Genomic DNA, 20,404 nt, shown 5'->3' on the forward strand with positions numbered 1-20,404 from the left:
GTGCTGGAGCTTAAGTGAGAGTAAGAAACCTCTGGAGCCCCTAATCTTAGAGGCACTAGCATCCAACTCTTTCGTGGGTTTTAGTTCAGGGCCCAGGGACTCCCAGGTTCTTGCATTGAAAAGCCAAGAAACAGGCCTTGCTGGCTCTGTGGAGGAGGAGAAAAAGAACTTTTATGAAATGATCCTCCTTCATAATAAAGGTCTCCCCTCCAGGGAAGCAGCTTTACCACAGCTGTTTCCCAGGGCTGTGGGGGACAGGCGCTCCTCTCCCTCCCATCCCCTCTGGCTTTCCTGTCCCAACAAGGAGAGAGAAGGAAAGTTAAGAAACTCATAAAGGTGACAGCCCAGAGACACTAAGATTTAATCACCAAAAAAGAGGACACATTCCTTCTCCTACATTTAACCAACATACCAGCAGGGCTCCAGTATAAATATGGTTAATTTACAGGAGAAAGAGATGCAAAATACAGACTCCAAGTTTGGGCTAAAACCCAAAGGCTATAGAAGAGAAAAGGAAACCAGGGAAATACAATGCCTCCATCTACAGCAAACATTCAACTCAAGCCCAACTCCGGGTCAGATTAACATTAAAACTCACACTAAGCCTTTTTTACCTAAATTCCTATTATTAATACCTGAAAACATCACGTCTGACTCTCACAAAAGCATGCTAAAAGGCAAGGAAATGGAAGCAGGGAGCTTTCGCTATAGACTTTTAGTAATAATATCATAAAAGATGATGGTGACTTGGGGCATGATGGTAGCAGTGGAGATGGTTAACACATGGTCAAGTTCTGGATATATTTTTGAAGACAGAACAGAGGGGATTTGCTGATGAAATGGATGTAGGGTAGAGAATAAAAAGAGCAGATATAGATGACTCCTAACGTTGGGCAAAGCTTTTGAGAAAATTCAGTTGCTATCAACTGAGATGGTAAAGCACTTGGCTGGAGTACAGGTTCAGAAAAGGATTGTTCAGGAATTCAATTTTTAATGTCTTAGAGGATTTATACTACTGGTCAGCTGTACAGTCATTTAACTAATAATATTTGGAGTACCTAGATACTATCCAGAGAAGGCAATGGCACCCCACTCCAGTACTCTTGCCTGGAAAATCCCATGGATAGAGGAGCCTGGTGGGCTGCAGTCCATGGGGTCGCTAGGAGTCGGACATGACTGAGCGCCTTCACTTTCCCTTTTCACTTTCATGCATTGGAGAAGGAAATGGCAACCCACTCCAGTGTTCTTGCCTGGAGAATCCCAGGGATGGGGGAGCCTGGTGGGCTGCCGTCTCTGGGGTGGCACAGAGTCGGACACGACTGAAGTGACAGCAGCAGCAGCAGCAGCAGCAGCTATCATAGTTCTTAAGTAGTAGGAGACACGAAAATGTATCAGACATGCTTAATAACTGTTTTACTGCATGAACAGATGGATGAAGAAATGACCAATCATTTTAACCATGTCACCAAAATAATTTCAACAAAGTCGGAATCATAACTGTCAACAGTATAGTAGCTAATGCTGGAAAATATTCGGGAATTTTTTCACCTACCCTGGGACAGAGACTGCTACTTATAGTAGCATCTCAGAATTGGCCCTACTCTTCTTGAAAAGCAATACAGTGTGGCAGGGTGCTTGGATTCCCAGAATAAAGATAATATCTCCCAGCCTTCTTTGTAGTGAGGTGTGGCCCAGAGTCTGGGAGCGAGCATGGGATGGCAATTTCTATGATATGCTCTTAAAGAGAATGGGAACGCCCACCATTTGTCCCTTCTGTCCCTCTTCCTGTTAGCTGAAGTGCTGAAGTGACACTGAGCCATCTTGGACCACTTGGACAGGGTTACCCCACTGAGATGGCAAGGGAACAAAAGCAAAGGCGTACGGATCCAGAAGACCCATGGCGCCATCTTATCAGCTCTGGACTACACAGGCTTAGACTGTTATGAAACAATAACGATTCTATCTTCTTTCAGCCACTGTTATCTTGCCTCTTTGTTACTAGCTTAACCTGAAACTTAACCAACACATTTAATAAATCCTTCAAACAACCCTGTGATGAAATATGCTGGGGTTTTCTTTTAATTCCTTACAGTGTATCTCTTTTAAACAGCAGGAAAATAAACTGGCAACCCAGCCATGTTTTATATATTCTCATGTACCAGTGAAGAAAAACTAGCCGAAAAGAATTCTATAAGAACGGATTGCAAAAATTTTTACAGCAAAATTCAGGTGCAGACATTCAATAAATTGTGCAGTGCTCACTATGTAAAAAGCCACAGGTAAAGAGTTTTCCATGAGAACTGAAGAATTCTATGCTATGTATCAGCTCAATTTTAATGTTTCTGGTCCTATTAAAGTCTCTGCAATCTATTAAACATTTTAAGTAACAACAATTAGTCCCTTGTCTTAAAGAAATGAGTAGTTGTTCAAGAACTCTAAATTGGTAATCAGATAGAAATGCCAGAGTTGTTTGTGGGACATCTAGATATTTGGATAAATATCCTGATATGTATCAGCGGGCCATTCCACTCATTAGGAACAGTCTCACACACATTCAGTATTTGAATACTGGTACAGAAATGTGCTAAAAAAAAGTAGAAAAGCCCAGTTCAAACACTATGCAAGCTGCCATAATTTAAAGGATAAATCACCAAAAAAATAGCTTATGAAGAACAAGACTCTGGCACTGTTTACTATGATATATTTTTGTACTTAAAATGTACACTTATTTTCATTCAACTGCTCTCTAGCTTCTGTCATCATTTCCTTGCCTAAACCAGAGAAATCACTGAATTAACAGCTTTTGACTATTCATTTACACTTTAAAGGCTACTTTCTACTCTAGCAATAGATTTTGAGATTTGCTAAATAATTTTCTAAATCAAAAGCAATCTTGAAAAATATGCTCAATCTTCTCATTGTACAGTAAAAAGTGTATTTCCTTAAGTGACTTAAGCACTTACTTCCAAATGAGAATGCGCAAACTGCTTGGCAACATCCAGATTATTTAGCCTCTGCAAAACTAAGGATGACTCAACGCTTACACACGCACACACTGACACCTACAGACACGATGCCAAGATTCAGAGGTAGCCTTATCTCCAAATCTTTTAAAAATGTCAGTGTAAGCCTTGTGGTATTTCCTCAGGCGATGCTTGGAAAACAGAAGAGCTAAACTGTATTTAAGTGAGATAACCTGACTTTTATTACATGATGAAAAGAGATGATGTCCATATCACTATTTTAAAATGTGGAAATCAAGCATTTTTCTAAATTCTGACAACAGTCAATGTTTTTACACAATAGGAGCTCTAACTCCTCTGGACAAGTACAGTCAGGAACTTAGGAAAACACTTCCCTATTCCAAATATGGAACAATGGTAGTCTCTAAAATGGCCACATTGCTCATCTCTTAAAAGAAAAAAGAAAAGAAAATGTTCAAGAAGGTATTACAAGAACCTCTTCTTTCTTAACTCTGTTAAAATCAAGAAGGAAAGATATAAAAAGGCAGAAAGAGTAAACCATCCAGGTAAAAGCATAAAATAAAATATTACCTTTAGCTGGGTTTACTTTTATCCCTGACCTATACAGCATTTCCTCATTCTGCCAGTCTCCGTTCCTGATTGCCGTCTTGAGTCCATAGAAAACAATTAATGCAGCTGTAGCATAAAAAATCAAGCTCTTGAGAAACCTCTTTTGGACTTTGACATAAAGGGCTCTGGCACCCACTGTAATGAGGAGGCAAAAGCCCATACTCGGAATATACAATACTCGCTCTGCAATTACAAAGCCGACATAGAAAAACAGGTTCGTGGCAGGAACAAAGGGTATTATTAACAAAGATAAAGAGAGAACAACTATGTTCTCCGTAGAAGGAAGCTGTGTTCTCTGCGATGCATTGTTTCTAATGCCATTTTCTACTTTGGATGCAAAGCTGGGTTTAATCTCTGAGTTCCCGTACTCCACCTCTGAATGGCAGCTATGTCCATTTGCATTCTGCTTGCCATTTGTTACAAATTTCCCGTTGCATTCTCTTTCTATGCTTGGGCTCTTCAAACCATAGTAGGCAAGGAGGAGGAGTCCAGTATAGAAGGCCACAGTGTGTAAGTTTCTCCAATCAGAAATTGTTTTGAGCAGAGGCACGGCGTCCATTGACCAATCAAAACTGAGGGTATCTGGGCATAGCAACAGCCAAAGGTTCTTGGTTGGCAAGTAGAAGAAGGTGAGCGTGCGAGCCAGGAGGCTGTCCGAATCAGCAGCTGGGTTGTCAGAGTTGGAAAAGCTTGGTGGTTTGTTTCCCATCCAGTATAAACGGGCACCCAAAAGGGAAGTTCCCCAGAAAGTTAACAAACTAATGCTGAGAAAAAGAGACAAGTTCTTCCTCTGAAACCAAAAGAGAGGGGGAAAAAATTAAGATCATCATCAATACGGCACAGGAACAGATCATTTAAAAATGAAAAGTATCTTTAAATGGACAACTAAAAACAGAGTATTAGGTTTCAAATACATGACTGTTTCTATCTCCTTTAAACATGCTTACGGCTCCTATAAGCTTAAAAAAATTGACTATGGAATCCAATTCTGTATACAATTTTTCATGAGTATCTTTTCCTCTTGTTTCTCTCTAAATACCAGTAACCAGAGCTTCAATTTCTTGACTTCTATAAAATGGGTTGAAAATATTTCCCTCCCCAAACTGGTATTAGGTCAAAATGAGACCACAATATAAAGTACTCAGCACTGTATATGTAATATAGTAGACATCTAATAAATGTCTTCTTTCATTTTATAGTTTAGATTCTGGAGAAAACAAAGAGTAGGCATGCCAAAAAACATGAGTTGACAGGATTCTGCATGGCTCAAAGGAAAAAGAGAATTTAGCTACAGGTATACCCTGATTTTCAAATGTTCACTTAATGCCACTTTGCTTTTACAAAAGACCTAAATTAGTACCTATTCTCATTAGCAACAACAACAAAAATGCAAAGAGGATTTTCACTTTTACAAAAAAAAGGTGAAAAGTGGAAACAGTTTCAGCATTTGTTTTTGCAGGGAGCCATCTAGAGAGGCAGTGCATACCCCAAACAGTAAGAGTGGAATCACCAAGCGTTTTCCCCAGGAACTACACTCAGCCTCAAACTGCCAGGGCTTTAAACTATTTCAGGGACCATCTGCACTTCATCTCCATTTATTTTGTACATCTGCTACCAAGATGTTTCCTAAGGTAATATAGCTTATTTGCTTTATGCTATTTCAGCTTACAAAAGGTTTCACAGGAACAAATACTTTCATATAATAAGGGGAACTGTGGTATGTCTGTGCCAGTCCCTGTTTAACTATCTTGATCTCTTTGCAGAATTTATACACTGGGCTTTCATCTGCTATCTGGTGCTCTCAGTGGCATCAGTGATAATAAACATCTAATAAGACTCCTCATGAATCCTAAAATTTTCATGTCATTGATAACTTTTTAAAAGTAAAATGACTTTAATAAAAAGACAAAACTGAGGGAGGAAGGCCAAAGAGGCATCACTGTTAATAAGAAATTTCTGGCAAACTCTTTCAACCCAAATAAGAATTTAGTGACCTCAATGTAAGTTCCGAAGAGGCAGTGGGAAAGGGAGAAGAGCCAACACCATTTCCCAACTTTAATGATTCACTGCTAACATGATCTCTTACTGAGATCTCACAGAATGAGTGCACACATTCTGGCACTACATAAAACTGTCTTCCTCAAAGACATTCAGAAAGGTGCCTGGAACCATACAAAGAATATGCCAAATATTTAGCTTAAAAAACAACCTATAAAAGGTAACAAAAACTAAAATAAACAAGTGGACTACATCAAATTAAAAAGCTTCTGCACAGCAAAGGAAACCATGAAACAAAAAGGCAAACCACTAAAAACGTGAGATAATATTTGCAAGTCATGTATCTGGTAAGGGGTTAATACACAAAATATATAAAGAACTCACATAACTTAAGAGAAAAAAGCAACAATCTTTTAAAAATGGACAGAAGATCTGAACAGACATTTTTCCAGGGAAGATTTACAGATGACCAACAGGTATAGGAGAAGGTGCTCAATATCACTTATCCTCAGGGAAATGCAAATCAGAATCACAATGAGATATCACTTCACAACTGTAAGAATGGCTATTATCAACAAGACAAGAAATAGCAAGTGTTGGTGAGAAAGTGAAGAAAAAGGAACACTTATGCACTTTTGATGGGAATTCAGAAAACACTGCAGAGGCCTCTCAAAACATTAAAAATAGAACTACCATACGATTCAGTAATTCTACTTCTGGACATCTGTCCAAAGAAAATGAGATCTCTATCTAGAAAACATGCCTACACACCCATAATCACTATTTACTGCAACCTTATTTACAACAGCCAAGACATAGAAACAACCTAAGTGTCCATCAATGAACGAATGGATAAAGCAAATGTGCTATATATGTACAATGGAGTATTACTCAACCATTAAACTGTAAGTTCTGTCAACAGCAACAAGAGACCCTGAAGGCATTATGCTAAGTGAAATAAGTCAGAGAAGAACAAACACTGTATGACCTCACCAGTAGGTGGAATATTAAAAACAAACAAAAAAAAAAACTGAACTTGTAGATAAAGACAGACTGGGATTGCCAGACGCAAGGGTTGGGAGGACAGCCAAAATGGGTAAAGGGGTAAAGATAGTCAAAAGGTTAAAAAAAAAATGTCCAGTTACAAGATAAATAAGTTCTGGAGATGTAATATACAGCATGGGGATGGTAGTTAAAAACATTGTATTGCATATTTGAAAGTTGCTAAGAGAATACATCTTAAATGTTGTTATCACAAGAAAAAAACAGAAATTTGTGTTTGTGGTGATGGATTTTAGTTGTGGTATTCATTTTACAATATATACATATATCAGATCATCATGTAGTATACTTAAAACTAATTCAATGTCAAATGTCAATTATATTCCTCCTCAAAAAAGAGAAAAATCCTAGTCCACAAAGCAATGTATTTTGAGAATGTACAAGTTCTATGAAAATAGTGTCTTATCATATGATGCATCCATTACTGAACTCTCCTCCTCTGACTGTCTCTCATTCACCCCAGCTCTACTTGCTAGAAGTCACAGAACTCATCCGGGATCATCTGCTCCATCTCTACTCTGAACCTATGTCAGCAAGGATCATATTACCAATTGTTATTAAATACTAATGACATCATCCTAACTTTTCTTCATCTTCATAGTCATTTACCCAACTGCCTACTGGTCACAGTCAAAGATACATTAGGTACCTCAAACTCAAACTCCCCAAAGTAGAAATTTTTCATTAATGTTAGATCATTCCCTGGTGGCTCAGTCAGTAAAGAATCTGTCTACAATGCAGGAGACCCAGGTTCAATCCCTGGGTGTGGAAAATCCCATGGAGAAAAACATGGCAACCCACTCCAGTATTCTTGTCTGGGAAATCCCATGAGTAGAGGAGTCTGGTGCACTACAGTCTACGGGGTTGCAAAGAGTCAGACATGACTGAACAACTAACATACACACACATTAATGCTAAATTCACAGAATTAACTGCCTAAAATTAACTGTTTAACAAGTGTTAAAACATCTGTGGCAGATTCCTGCTTTCAAAATTAATTTATGTAATGCTAAATAGAATTTTTAATGATGGGGGAGTAATGTGTTCATTAGCCACCAGTCTTTCCATTTCAGGTCTGTCCTAGCAAAAGCCAATGTTTGAGGACACACTTTTATCTAAGGGTAACTTCTACAAACTATTCCTTTGCTCCTCTAAAATTCCATCCAGTAAAAGTTCTAAAACTGCTTGATTTTAAGGGAGAAAACTCACAAAACCATAAAAGTTGTAATAATTTGTTAGATCAATCACATAATTGAGTATCCTTAGATTACACAAAAGAGAAACATATTATTTGGCAAAGACAAATGAGGCAAGGTACCAATTTATCATAAAGAAGACAGATTTGGGACAATAATTCAACTGGAATTTGTACCAAAAGTCCATTTTGTAACTGAGTATTAACCAAGTCCTCTAAGTATAACTAGGGCCATCCTACTACAGTATCTTCTGGTAGGGGTAAGCAGAGAAGATGAGGAGAGGAAGAAGGCATCACAAAAACAGCTATAGTCAGGCAAGGAAAGTAAGGGAGGTAAGAGAATTACATGGGGAGAGAAATGTAACCAGGTTTCTTTGCTGGTCATGAAACTCCAGAATAAGTTGGTCTTCAGTTCAGTTCAGTCCTCAGTCATGTCCTGCTCTTTTCGAGCCCATGGACTGAAGCACGCCATGTTTCCCTGTCCATCACCAACCCCCGGAGCTTGCTCAAACTCATGTCCATTGAGTCAGCGATGCCTCTAACCATCTCATCCTTCATCGTCCCCTTCTCCTCCTGTCTTTAATATTTCCCAGCATCAGGGTCTTTTCAAATGAGTCAGACCTTTGCATCACATGACCAAAGTAATGGAGCTTCAACTTCAACATAAATTAGCCTTAAAGATTACATAATTATGATTATAATTATATAATCATAAATTAGCTTTAATGATGATATAATTTGATTCTTATAGAAATGTCATAAGGCAAAACTATCTTATTAATTTTTAATAAAAGCACCATTATATTAAATTTTAATAAAATATAAAAATAAAACATTAAGAATTAAGATATGAAAAATAAAAAAATTAAAAAAAGAATTAAGATATGATTAAGTGATTCTAGTCTTAATTATGATGGAAGAAAATATCAATACACTCAACTACAAAATAAAGATGTGAGTAATGAAGACAATTCAATGATAAATATTATATAAGGCGGCTGCATGCATGCTCAGTCTCATCTGACTCTTTGCAACCCCATGGACGGTAGCCCACCAAGCTTCTCTGTCCATGGAATTATCCTGGCAAAAATACTGGAGAGGGTTGCCATTTTCTTCTCCATGGGATCTTCCCCAACCAGGCATCAAACTCGCATCTCCTGTGTCCCCTGCATTGGCAAGCAGATTCTTTACCACTGAACTACCTGGGAACCCATAAGGCTAAGTGCTGAGAAACTGAGAAAAATGAAAAAGCCTGAAAAATAAAATGTGTGTTAAGATATTTTACATTTTAAAACATTTTTGTGTACAGTCTCTAATCTAAACAACTGACATAATAACCAGGATCAAGAGACCCAAAGATTCTGAAGTGAGACATTCCATGTGTTCATTCTCCCATCATGGCAAAATCTACATGGGCTAAATAAATGACACTATGGAAGGAAAACTGAGCTAATAGGTTAAAGACAATCAAGACTAAAATTTTAAAAGTAGAAGAATTTCTAAAGCCTTGAGGTAGGTTCATACTTTAAAAAGTGGTAGCCAAAGATTGAAATTGTGACTTTCAAGTCTCTTTAATGCCTTCTCATAGAATTTTGTTTAAATTATCATTTATAAGAATGGAACTCTGATAAAAACCCAGTCTCTCTTCTAACCTCATATTCACCAATCCTGTGGAGACGGAAAGCTTTTATTTCTTGATTTTGGTTGCTAAACTCTGATTTATGGATTAAGTTAACAGTTTTGATTGAGCTACAACTAGGAGCCTCAGCACCTCTGCACTGTTTTGTTCTCCAAGTGGGGCAGCAAAATGATTCAACACAGGTATTCCCAAGATAATGAGAATTCTGATGAGCTGCCACCTTAGACTTGAAAGTCAAAACTGGTAAAACACCACATACAGAAGATGAGATTCTAAATTCTGGGAAATTTAAACATGATCTGGATATAACCTATGATTGACAGCATTGTAAAATGATTGCAATTTAACAAAAAAAAAGGCTAACTGGTTCATTCAAGACTTTAATAAGGCTTCTTTACGTGACAGACACTCTTCTTTTATGTGCTGGATATACACCTGTAAGAAGAAATAAGAGCCCATGTATTCTTGGAGCTTCACATATTCTACTTTGTCTAGAAAAATACTTTGGAAGAAGGATCATAGAGACTTCAATGATAGTTTTCAAACCTAGAGGATGATCAGTGTCAGCTGTGAGCTTTTAAAAATACTGATGCTCTAGTATAAAATCTCCACCAGAGATTATAACATAGGCAAGGTTGAGAATCATCGAATATTTGCTCAAGTCTAATACTGATTATTACCACTGAAAATACTGTTGGTCTCTAGCTTTCATTTCACAAAGTCTAAGGCATATTTTCCTCACATGCTAAATGAAGGAACCATAATGAAATGTAAATAATGCTTCCTTTCAGGCTCTGGGACAAATTGAATTCCTAGTGTAATAAATGAGTGCCATGAAGGTCAGGCTACAAAGAAATTGAGATCTTTGGAATAAGTAGAAATTCAGGGTTGAAATATTCAAGTCTTGTTGCAACATACAGAAGACAAAGGGCTTGTTCTCAGAAAAAAAAAAAAAAAAAGAGTCTTCTAAGTATATACCACAAAAAAGCAAATAATCCAATAGTAAATACAGGTGTGAAACTACAGACATGAAATTCAGAGAAAAGATCAATAAATATTTGAAAAGATGCTCAATCTCAATAATCAGTAAAAGCTGAAGTGAAAAGAACATATTTCTTTTTTTTTTAATTTATTTTTTATTTTACTTTACAATTCTGTATTGGTTTTGCCATACATTGACATGAATCCACCACAAATCAACTTAAACCAAAAAAAAAAAAAGAACTGGATATTAAAGTCCCTGAAATTTGGCTGAAATGAGAACTACCACACACTGGGGAAAAAACATAAATTGTGCAAACTGGGTGGGAAATTTGGAAGTGTTTAGGGAAATTAATAATTTGTATCCCCTAACATTTGGTCATCTGAGTTTAGTTACATACTCTTTAATAAATCCTCTTATATGACTACAATGTCATCGAAAGAAGCATTGTTAATAGCAAAAATAAGGAAAGAACTAAAAACTTCATTATATCAATATGAAAATAAATTATGGTGATGATCATATGATCTAATCTATAATGTAATTAAAAGGAAAAGCATATATATAATCTCTATATATAGTATATAGCTACAGAGGTGCTGGATTCAGCAGGAGCAGGCGAGGGCTGGGCCCCAACGCTCCCTGTGGTCTAGTGGTTAGGATTCGGTGCTCTCACTGCCGTGGCCCAGGTTTGATTCCCGGTCAGGGAAGCCTTTCTTCTTGGGGCTTCCCTGGTGGCTCAGAGGTTAAAGCGTCTGCCTGGAATGTGGGAGACCCGGGTTTGATCCCTGGGTAAGGAAGATCCCCCAGAGAAGGAAACGGCAACCCACTCCAGTACTCTTGCCTGGAGAATCCCATGGAGGCAGGAGCCTGGTAGGCTACAGTCCATGGAGTTGCAAAGAGTCAGATACGGCTGAGTGACTTCACTTTCACTTCACATATTATATAAATATATATCAACATGAAAAATACTATATAGCAATTAAGGCAAACAAATCATCTTATAGTAACATAGCTAATGAAAAATCATTGTGTAAAATATGCACATTATAAAATCATATTAGCCATTCAGGAAATAATACTGTTTTTTCACAAATGCATATATACGTTTCTAAAGGTTTTTTGTTGGTTTATTTTTTCCAAGTCTAGAAACAATTAAACCAAACATAAGATGATGAAATATCTGGGACAGGATACAGCAGGGAGATGGACTGATGAGTAAGAAAAAAAGGTAGCTTCAAATTTCTGAGTAGTTGCTATTTATTCATAGCCCCTCAAAATTTATTACAATAAACAAAAGGCCAAAGATCTGTTATGCCTAAACTTATGCTTCTTGAGTTTAAAAGAGAATTTTTCTGCTTTGAAATATACAAATAATGTTAACAAATCTAAATTCTGGTTATAGGCACTTAAGTATCTAATGTGTTAGTACTATAATTTTCTATATTCAATAATTATGGTAGCTATTTTAATTTCTTTAATTAAAAGCTCTTTTCCATGTCCCTATTTAATCTATCTATAATTATTTTGTAATCTTTACCCTAATTTTCCTAGAAAATCTCTTAATTTCACAATACACCCTAGCTGGCATACAAAATTATGATAATGTTACCCAACTCTTTTATATCTGGGGTAAAATAACTGACACATCTTTGAATTCCCAGAAGTTAATATACACTCTGACGTTTGTAGGTATTCAAATAAATTATTCTTAAACTAACTCTGACCCTCAAACAGAAAGTCTATTTAAACCTATCATCTCACACATTCTGAATCTTGTTATGCTAAATCCTCATTCCTAATCCCTTATGAAGGGCTATAAATTAAACAATTTGCACAACTCCAAGGCTATTTAAAAACAGCTCAGTTATCGTCATATACAGAAAGTTGGCCTTGTCACCTCTATATCATAACATTTTTTGCCTGTCTCAGTCTCTCTCCATGAAGAACGAAAAAGCAATGACATATGTTCTGGAGGAGCGCTGTTCTGACTACAGCTTCATTCCAAAGTAGAATTATAAACGGGAAAATGACTAGATCCCTAAAAAAATTCTCAGCAAACATATGTTATGTCAATTATTGAATGGACAGGGTTCCTTCATGGTTTAATTCACTATCTACTTACAGAATGATATAAATCTGTTTCATGAAAGCCTAATTTCTCCACAAATTCAAATATGTTCTTTTTTAAAAATTCTCCTTTAACATAAAAAGAGAAACCAGATCTAATCTCCATTTCATTTTAAAGAATTATGTATTTCTAATCACAAAATTTTAGAGATTTTTCTGGAATTGTCAAATAGGAAATCACAGAATGGAAATCAGGTAAGAATACAAAATTCATAGCTGACAATTTTATCTCTCGTCTTTGGATACTAATGGAATAAAAGGACGTAGCTAGAGCTTAACCAAATAATGAGAAATTTATCATAAAATATCAAAGTCTTTCCCACACATCACCTGAAAAATGAAGGCAAAGCTGATGAGAAGACCCTGCCACATAAATTAGTGGTGATGTCTTTATAGAAGCCATACAGTGACTCCCCCCCAACCCCATGGGAGTCTTTGATCAATGAAATAATATAAGAGAAAAGCAAAAATCAATTACAACAGCTCCCCTCTATATTGTTCAAGAAAAACTACCATTCATGATGGCAGCTCCAATACTGCCTTCTGCTCTCACATTTTGTGAGACAAAAAGGAAACTGAAAAGAATTGTTTCAGACTCAATGAAAGAAAAATGTAAACATTCTGCTTTAGAGTATTAAAACCATCATGAGACTCACTTCTGGCAAACTAATGAAAATAAATTACTTAAGCATAAGGCTCATTTAATTCCAAATTAAGCCCTTGGCAATGATAGTAGCACGGTAATAATAAAGTAGATAAAAATCAGTATCTGAAAGTTATAAGAATAACTGAGAGAAAAGACTATACAGACATAACAAAAGTTGAGCATCCTCTATTTTGAATCCACCATTCATCACTGAAGTCATAAGCTTTTGCTATATCAACAATACAGGATTTCTCCTCGCTGTTCTCCTTTCTGAAATAGTTCTCACTGGAGACTCACCCTAAAACATTAATATAAAAACAGATTTTTCTGAATACATGACAAGAAGGAATATATGGCTAAAAATATAATTGGAATTTTTTTTTCTAGAATATATTCTGAGATTAAACAGAATTGATTTTGCCATAATCAAGTTGTCACGGTAGTTCTGTTTCCCTTCGAAGAGAAAATTGTTTACCTTATTAATAATTACCCTATATACAACATCAGAAACTTTTTTCTATACCAACTAACAGACAAGATAAAATAATTTTAATATTTGATATTTCAAAACTATAAAGCGGTTCAATGGGTGGGTTCATCCAGTTTTTGTGAGGAAAGAATATAAAAACTGAGACAATTTTAAAAAAAAGTTAGTACATTAAAAAAAAAAATGTTAGCAAGATACTTAACACTATTTTATAAGGAATTTTTTCATTTATTCAATCTGACTCTATAATATACCATAATACTTTCTGTTAAGCTTGGCCATGTATTAGAAAGTATTCCTTATATCCAGGCAAATATTGAGCAGCTTCATAAAATCAGGTAAAGATTAAAATTCACTGATGAAAACGTACAGACTTTTTAGACAAGATTACAACTTATCGAACAAGATTTTCATGAAGGGAAGAGTATGGCCATATAAAAATCCAAAGAGTTTTAAAGCATATTCATGTATGTGGTACACTGAATAACACATGATATTTATCCAAAGTTTAAAATCAAATATATTTGGATTAATTTGGTAATAAAAAGCAATCCCAACATGATTTTTTAAATTTCAATCACAACTATTAGTTTATTTGAAATTTTCTCTTCATGTGATATGTCTTCATGTGATACTAGCTAACATTGGAGAAAATGGACATTAAAAATTATTTTTAAATGTGATATAAAGAGAAAAAAATCTAAGATGATCATCTATTGTTCTTTCATTTAAACATAGTTGAAAACTCCTTAATTTTACTTAAAATTTTGTTTTAGTTATTGCTTAAAAGGTGTTACCTGGTGTTCACATCTTGATTTCATATACCATTTTCCAATACGCAGAACCAAGGTTCTTTGGAGAAATGTACTGATTTTCAGCCTGGGCCAAGAAATATAGAAGGTGAGCCCAGAGAATCTTCTAGAGCTAGAAACTAAGAAAATGCTCAACAAACACACACACACACAACAGGATACAGCAAAGGGTTAAAGGGACACAGGAGCATGCTTAAAGAGCTCCCCTGGCCAAAGCCAGACAATTTGAGCAAGAAAAGAAGTAAAGTAGTATTAGGTTATAATCTAAAGTATAAAATATCCATGAGTCTATACTGACAAATGATATAATAAAATGATATGAGAAAATGGGAACAAGAGGGAATATAACTTTACAAGAGAAACTTGAAAAAACACTATCTCAGCCAAATGATCAAGGTCAACCTGAACAGTAATAAATCATGTTGATAGAATGTACCCTTCATTTCTGATATTCTGTGATGAAAATGTCACTCTACCTGTGTGCTTCCTTTCAAAACCAAAAAATCCAGTCTAATCATGTGAACAACATCAAGCCAATCCCAATGGAGAACATTTTACCAACTACCTGACTAGGAATCCTCAAAATTGTCAAGTTTATCAAAAGTAAAGTTTTGCAAAACTGTCAAAACCAAGAGGAGCTGGCGAAGACATGACAAATGAATGTAATGAGCTACCCTAAATGGCATCCTGAAAAAGGACAAAACGGCAGAAAGAGAAACTGAAGGGAATCTGAAGAAACCATGAACTTTATAGCATATATCAGCATTGGTTAATAATTGTAACACATATACTATTCTAGTGTAAGCTGTCAATAACAGGCAAAACTATATGTGACTATATGAGAACTCTGTTCTACTCAATTTTTCCGTAAACATAAAACTGTCCTAAAAAATAAAGTCTATTCTAAAGAATAGTTGTTTCTAGAGTAAGAGTTGCTAGAAACCAAATGAAATTAAGTAGATGGCCTCTGATGGGTCAGTATCTAGGAGCCAAGAAATATTAACTGAAAGATTAACAAAAACATAAATGTCTGTTAACATTTTACATGTCTTCAAAATTAAAAGGACAGTATAAAAGAATGAAGTAAATGACCACTGAATTCAGGTTAAATATTCACAGCTGATTGATTATATGGACTGTATGAGAGATGATATACTGATTTCAAATCCTGTTTTGTGTTTCGTCTGGCATTCCACAGCTTTTGTTTTACTAGAAACCTCCAAAAGAGAAGCAAATATCCTGGGCAGGACGCTTCTAAACCCATGGCTAGGGTGTTTTGGTTGGCATGGTGACCCATTCTTCCTCATTAAGCTAACATGGGGAAATTAAGCAGTTAGCAATTCCTTGTGCACCCATGGCGAGCTGCTTCCAGAGCTAACTATTGGAAACCGAAGTACCCAAAGAGTTCAATTACTGAAACTGCACGGGTGTGCCACAGCCCCTAAACCATTACACTAAAAGCTACCCCCTTAATGCCAGCCTTCAGAGTAATCTTGTTTAGCTTAAAATAAGAGGTTTAACGCTTCCCACCAGGCAGTGTGCTATGGTCAAATCAGGTTAGCCATGAAACAATCCAGCCTCTATGAAGAAAATATGTGAAGAAAATAGCCTCGTGACCTAAGAAACAAAAAATGCTTTAAACAAAAGAAGACACCTCTCTGACTATAGAAATACTTTGGGTTCTTACTAACCTACTTTCTCTATATTTTAAGATGACACACTATAGGAGGAGAAATCAAAAAGAAAATAAAAGTGCTCAAAATTAACAGAATTGGGAAAAGGAACTCTTTTTCTATCAATCTCTCAAGTGGGCAACAGTACTGCAAATGCATTTCCTGTGCCAATGGATTAAAGGGCAACATTCTTTTAACTCTGTGTGGCTTTATTGCCACAAACCAGCCATTATGAGATGCGTTCCAGTCTCATTAATGAGGTAAGCATGTGAGCCAGCATTTTGGAAACATAAAGAGACAAATTATAATGAGACTTCACTCAGTGGGGAGGCCAAGATACAGCAGTCTTCTCTCAAAGAGAATAGACAAGCTATTTAATGTGTGTGGGAGTTTTCCTACAAAGATACAAAAGACACCAATAAGAAAATAAAGATTTTATATGTATATAAACAAAAAACACACATACCTTTATAGGTAGGTTTTCATTAATAAGCATAATTTTAATGCTTAATATCTTGGCATGGAAATGTGTTCCTATTCTATAATTACACTCATCTTCTGCTAGATACAAAGAGTAAATTCAATGTCTAAATGAACAAGTGATCATTTACTCATTCTCAAGGTTAAAAATGTAGCCCTTTATCTATACAGTCCTCAGGTGGACTTTGTCTATATTCTCAAAATGCTCACTGATATAAAATAATATTTTTTTGATTGGGAAATATGTAGAGTAATTAGAGTCTTTGAAAGAAAATTTTCACCTGGGAAAACATCAATCAATTTTTCAAATTCTCTCAATATGTGGTGATTATAACCATTCAGAAATTCCCAGACAACACTCTGGCACAAACTTAGACATAATAATTATTAGTCATTCAGAACAGAATTAAACAGAACTGGAATCTTCAATAAGAACACTTGAGTAGAACACTCTGGGCTTACTAAGCAAGAACAGGCATCATCATCTCTCCTTCCCTTTACCTCTGCCTAAAGACAAACAGAATAAGCAAAACACCCATGCCAGATTTTCAAGTGATCAGAGTAGGAAGCAAAGTTATGGTTATTAGACTCTATTATAGAACAAAACAACTCTACTTTCAAATCTTTTTTGGGTGGACAATTTGGTTTCTTCCATTGACTACAGAAAGAGATGTGAGGAGCAGCAAAGTAGTGATGTCAGCAGTAACCTAAGGCTACTTGTTCAAAAATACCTTAAACCAAAAATTGAGTCTAAGAATGAGTGATGTGAGCAAAAACAAAAACTATACCTTGAGTTCTCAAAATCACTGCAGATGGTGATTGCAGCCATGAAATTAAAAGACACTTACTCCTTGGAAGGAAAGTTATGACCAACCTAGACAGCATATTAAAAAGCAGAGACATTACTTTGCCAACAAAGGTCTGTCTAGTCAAGGCTATGGTTTTTCCAGTGGTCATGTATGGATGTGAGAGTTGGACTATAAAGAAAGGTGAGCACTGAAGAATTGAAGCTTTTGAACTGTGGTATTGGAAAAGACTCTTGAAAGTCCCTTGGACTGCAAGGAGATCCAACCATTCCATCCTAAAAGAAATCAGTCCTGAATGTTCTTTGGAAGGACTGATGTTGAAGCTGAAACTCCAATACTTTGGCCACCTGATGCGAAGAGCTGACTCACTGGAAAGGACCCTGATGCTGGGAAAGATTGAGGGCAGGAGAAAAAGGGGACGACAGAGGATGAGATGGTTGGAAGGCATCACTGACTCAATGGACATGGGTTTGGGTAAACTCTGGGAGTTGGTGATGAACAGGGAGGCCTGGCGTGCTGCGCTTCATGGGGTCGTAAAGAGTCAGACACGACTGAGCAACTGAACTAAAGAGTCATCTCTCACATCTATGCATCTTATTACTCTAAAAAAGAATTTCTTCTGGAAATAGTAAACCTAGATGGCAAAACTCATTATAAATAAAGAGGATGGCTTTTCTAAGAGCACCAATATTTGTACCATCAAATAAGCATTTTTAAATGCATGCCTTTATTAGCTGAAATTAATCATCAAAAGGGCTACCCTCGAATTATACTTACTTTATGAATAATAAACTACTTGCATGTTTCATATTATGCAGACACAGAAATGATTGATATGGATGCCAAGTGGCCATGAGCCAGATGTTTGGGAACAGATGAAAATACAAGCAAGTTTTTCAGTTCAAGTTCTGTTCTGATGGCCTCTCCAAGTATGTCTTCTTGCCAGAAGCAACTTGGCAAAATGCAATTTGGGGAACCTTTTGGTAGCAGCTACCAATCTAAACAGATGAAATCTTTGTGTAAATGCTGTCCATCTAATTTCTTTTTTTTCCCTCTTTTAATGTGAGATTTGAAATTAAATTTTAATCATATACTGATTTTTAAAGACTATATATGTGAACTGAGGATGTTCAGGAAGCTCATAGCCAAGTTCACAAGATTTGGAGACAGATAGGAATTTGACAACTGTGAAATCTATGTAACCACTGCAGTATTTGTCTTCCACTTGAATAAGACTTTAATACAACCCAAAAGTTTGATCTGACTTTAAGTTAGTTTGAAAAAAAAATGTGCATTTATTAAATACCTATTTTGAGGACCATTAAAACTCTCCCCATTAATCTTCCCTTTTTAGCATGTCCAGCTTTTGTAGCTATCATTGAAGAATGATATTGCTAACCATTTCAAACTGGGTTAAAATCTAGTATTTTTTAAGATGTAGATCTTCGATTTTAGTAATATCAATTTTAATAACTCCTATATTTAAGTAAGAATTACTGCAAAAATCTCTCATGAGTCTTCAAAACATATTTTGGATAATTCTTTCAGCCCAACACAACTCCAATTAGCACTAATCAATGCCATGCCCTAATTATTTAAAATTAAATAAATTGAAGTTACATGTGCAAACATTTTGCAATTCACCCTGCATCCACTTCTCTTTTCAAGTTAACTTATAAGATAAGACAACTTGTTTTAATAGATTATTATCACTGGATTACATCCAAAAAAGCATTTGTCTTATGGGAATTCTGTCTGCTTTAATAGTTGTGGTTTAGTGGATGCTCCTGGGCTAAACTGTCAATCATTTTGATTGGCTCCTGGCCCCAAGAACCCTACTGGGAGTCAAGCAAGAAGTTTTTTCCAGGTATGTGACTGGCACTCAGTAAGTCTCGATGAAGCAAAGGGGAAGGGGAAGGAAGTGACTGGTTAAAATATCTGACTGGAATGCTCTGGCTTGTTAGTCCACATTTAACCAGCCCTTGTTTAAATGCACTGGTCCCTGTTCCCTCATAATGTGATGTGTTAGGCACCTTCAACACAGCAATAGACACCAGCAATGCTTAGAAGTGTAGAAAACTCATGCAACCACTGCCATGGGCAAGTCAAAGATTAACAAAACCCAAAGATGAAAAATCATAACACTGTGCTATAAATTTTGATAGCTAGAAAATAATAAAAATTACAGGATACAGTTGAGTCTTTATTTAGCCTCTGTGACTCAAATATTCCCTTTTAAGGAGTACCAGGAAATTCTATTCTCGAATAGGTTCCGTAAGAACTCCTAAATATCCCAGCACTTTTACAGTGAGGATCAAATTTCTCAAAAAATCATTTCTGTTCTACTCTGGGCCATATCTCAAATCTACCCACGTATCTTGTTCCTTTAATAATCGAAACAAATTCAGGTCATCCAAATGATATGCTAACATGACTACAAATTAAGCTCCATTCTATTTTTCTGTGAGAGACCAGATATTACGAGGAAAGAGAATTGTGTGTGATTGCCTAATGAATTCAAACACCTGTTAAGTCATTTTATCCCTCCCAGATGAGGTCCCAGTATCTAGTAAAGAGAGCAATGCCTAGAAAACAACATTCTAGTCTGTCATTATATTTCACTGGAGTGTGGGAGTAATCATTTATTAGGAGGAGTAACACTAATTATGAAGGTTTAGTAAACATGATACAGAATGTTTTTACATATATTATCTCAAGGAATTCTTTCTAAAACCTTGTTTGTAAACTTTGTGAATTTGTATTTTATGAAAGGGTTGGTGAAACTCAGATGAAATAGGTTGCCCAGAATCTCAGAGCTAATGGATAGAAGGACTAAGACTCCAAGTTATGTCCTTTAAAAGTCCAGGGTGCCATGTCCTACCCCCGGCCCCCACCAAACCA

At 36.1% G+C, this 20,404-nt stretch overlaps 1 protein-coding gene across 1 annotated transcript in view; it reads right to left on the reverse strand.

Annotated features, from left to right (window-relative positions):
* The window catches only part of TMTC2 (transmembrane O-mannosyltransferase targeting cadherins 2), a 434,311-nt gene that overhangs the window by 217,909 nt on the left and 195,998 nt on the right, over positions 1-20,404 (reverse strand). The window contains exon 3 of the mRNA XM_040234484.1: positions 3,555-4,383. Within this exon, the coding sequence (XP_040090418.1) occupies positions 3,555-4,383 (829 nt within the window). The remainder of the gene's footprint in view (positions 1-3,554; positions 4,384-20,404) is intronic.

The sequence above is a fragment of the Oryx dammah genome, unplaced genomic scaffold (assembly GCF_014754425.2).
Source record: "Oryx dammah isolate SB20612 unplaced genomic scaffold, SCBI_Odam_1.1 HiC_scaffold_29, whole genome shotgun sequence".
Classification (NCBI taxonomy): Eukaryota; Metazoa; Chordata; class Mammalia; order Artiodactyla; family Bovidae; genus Oryx; species Oryx dammah.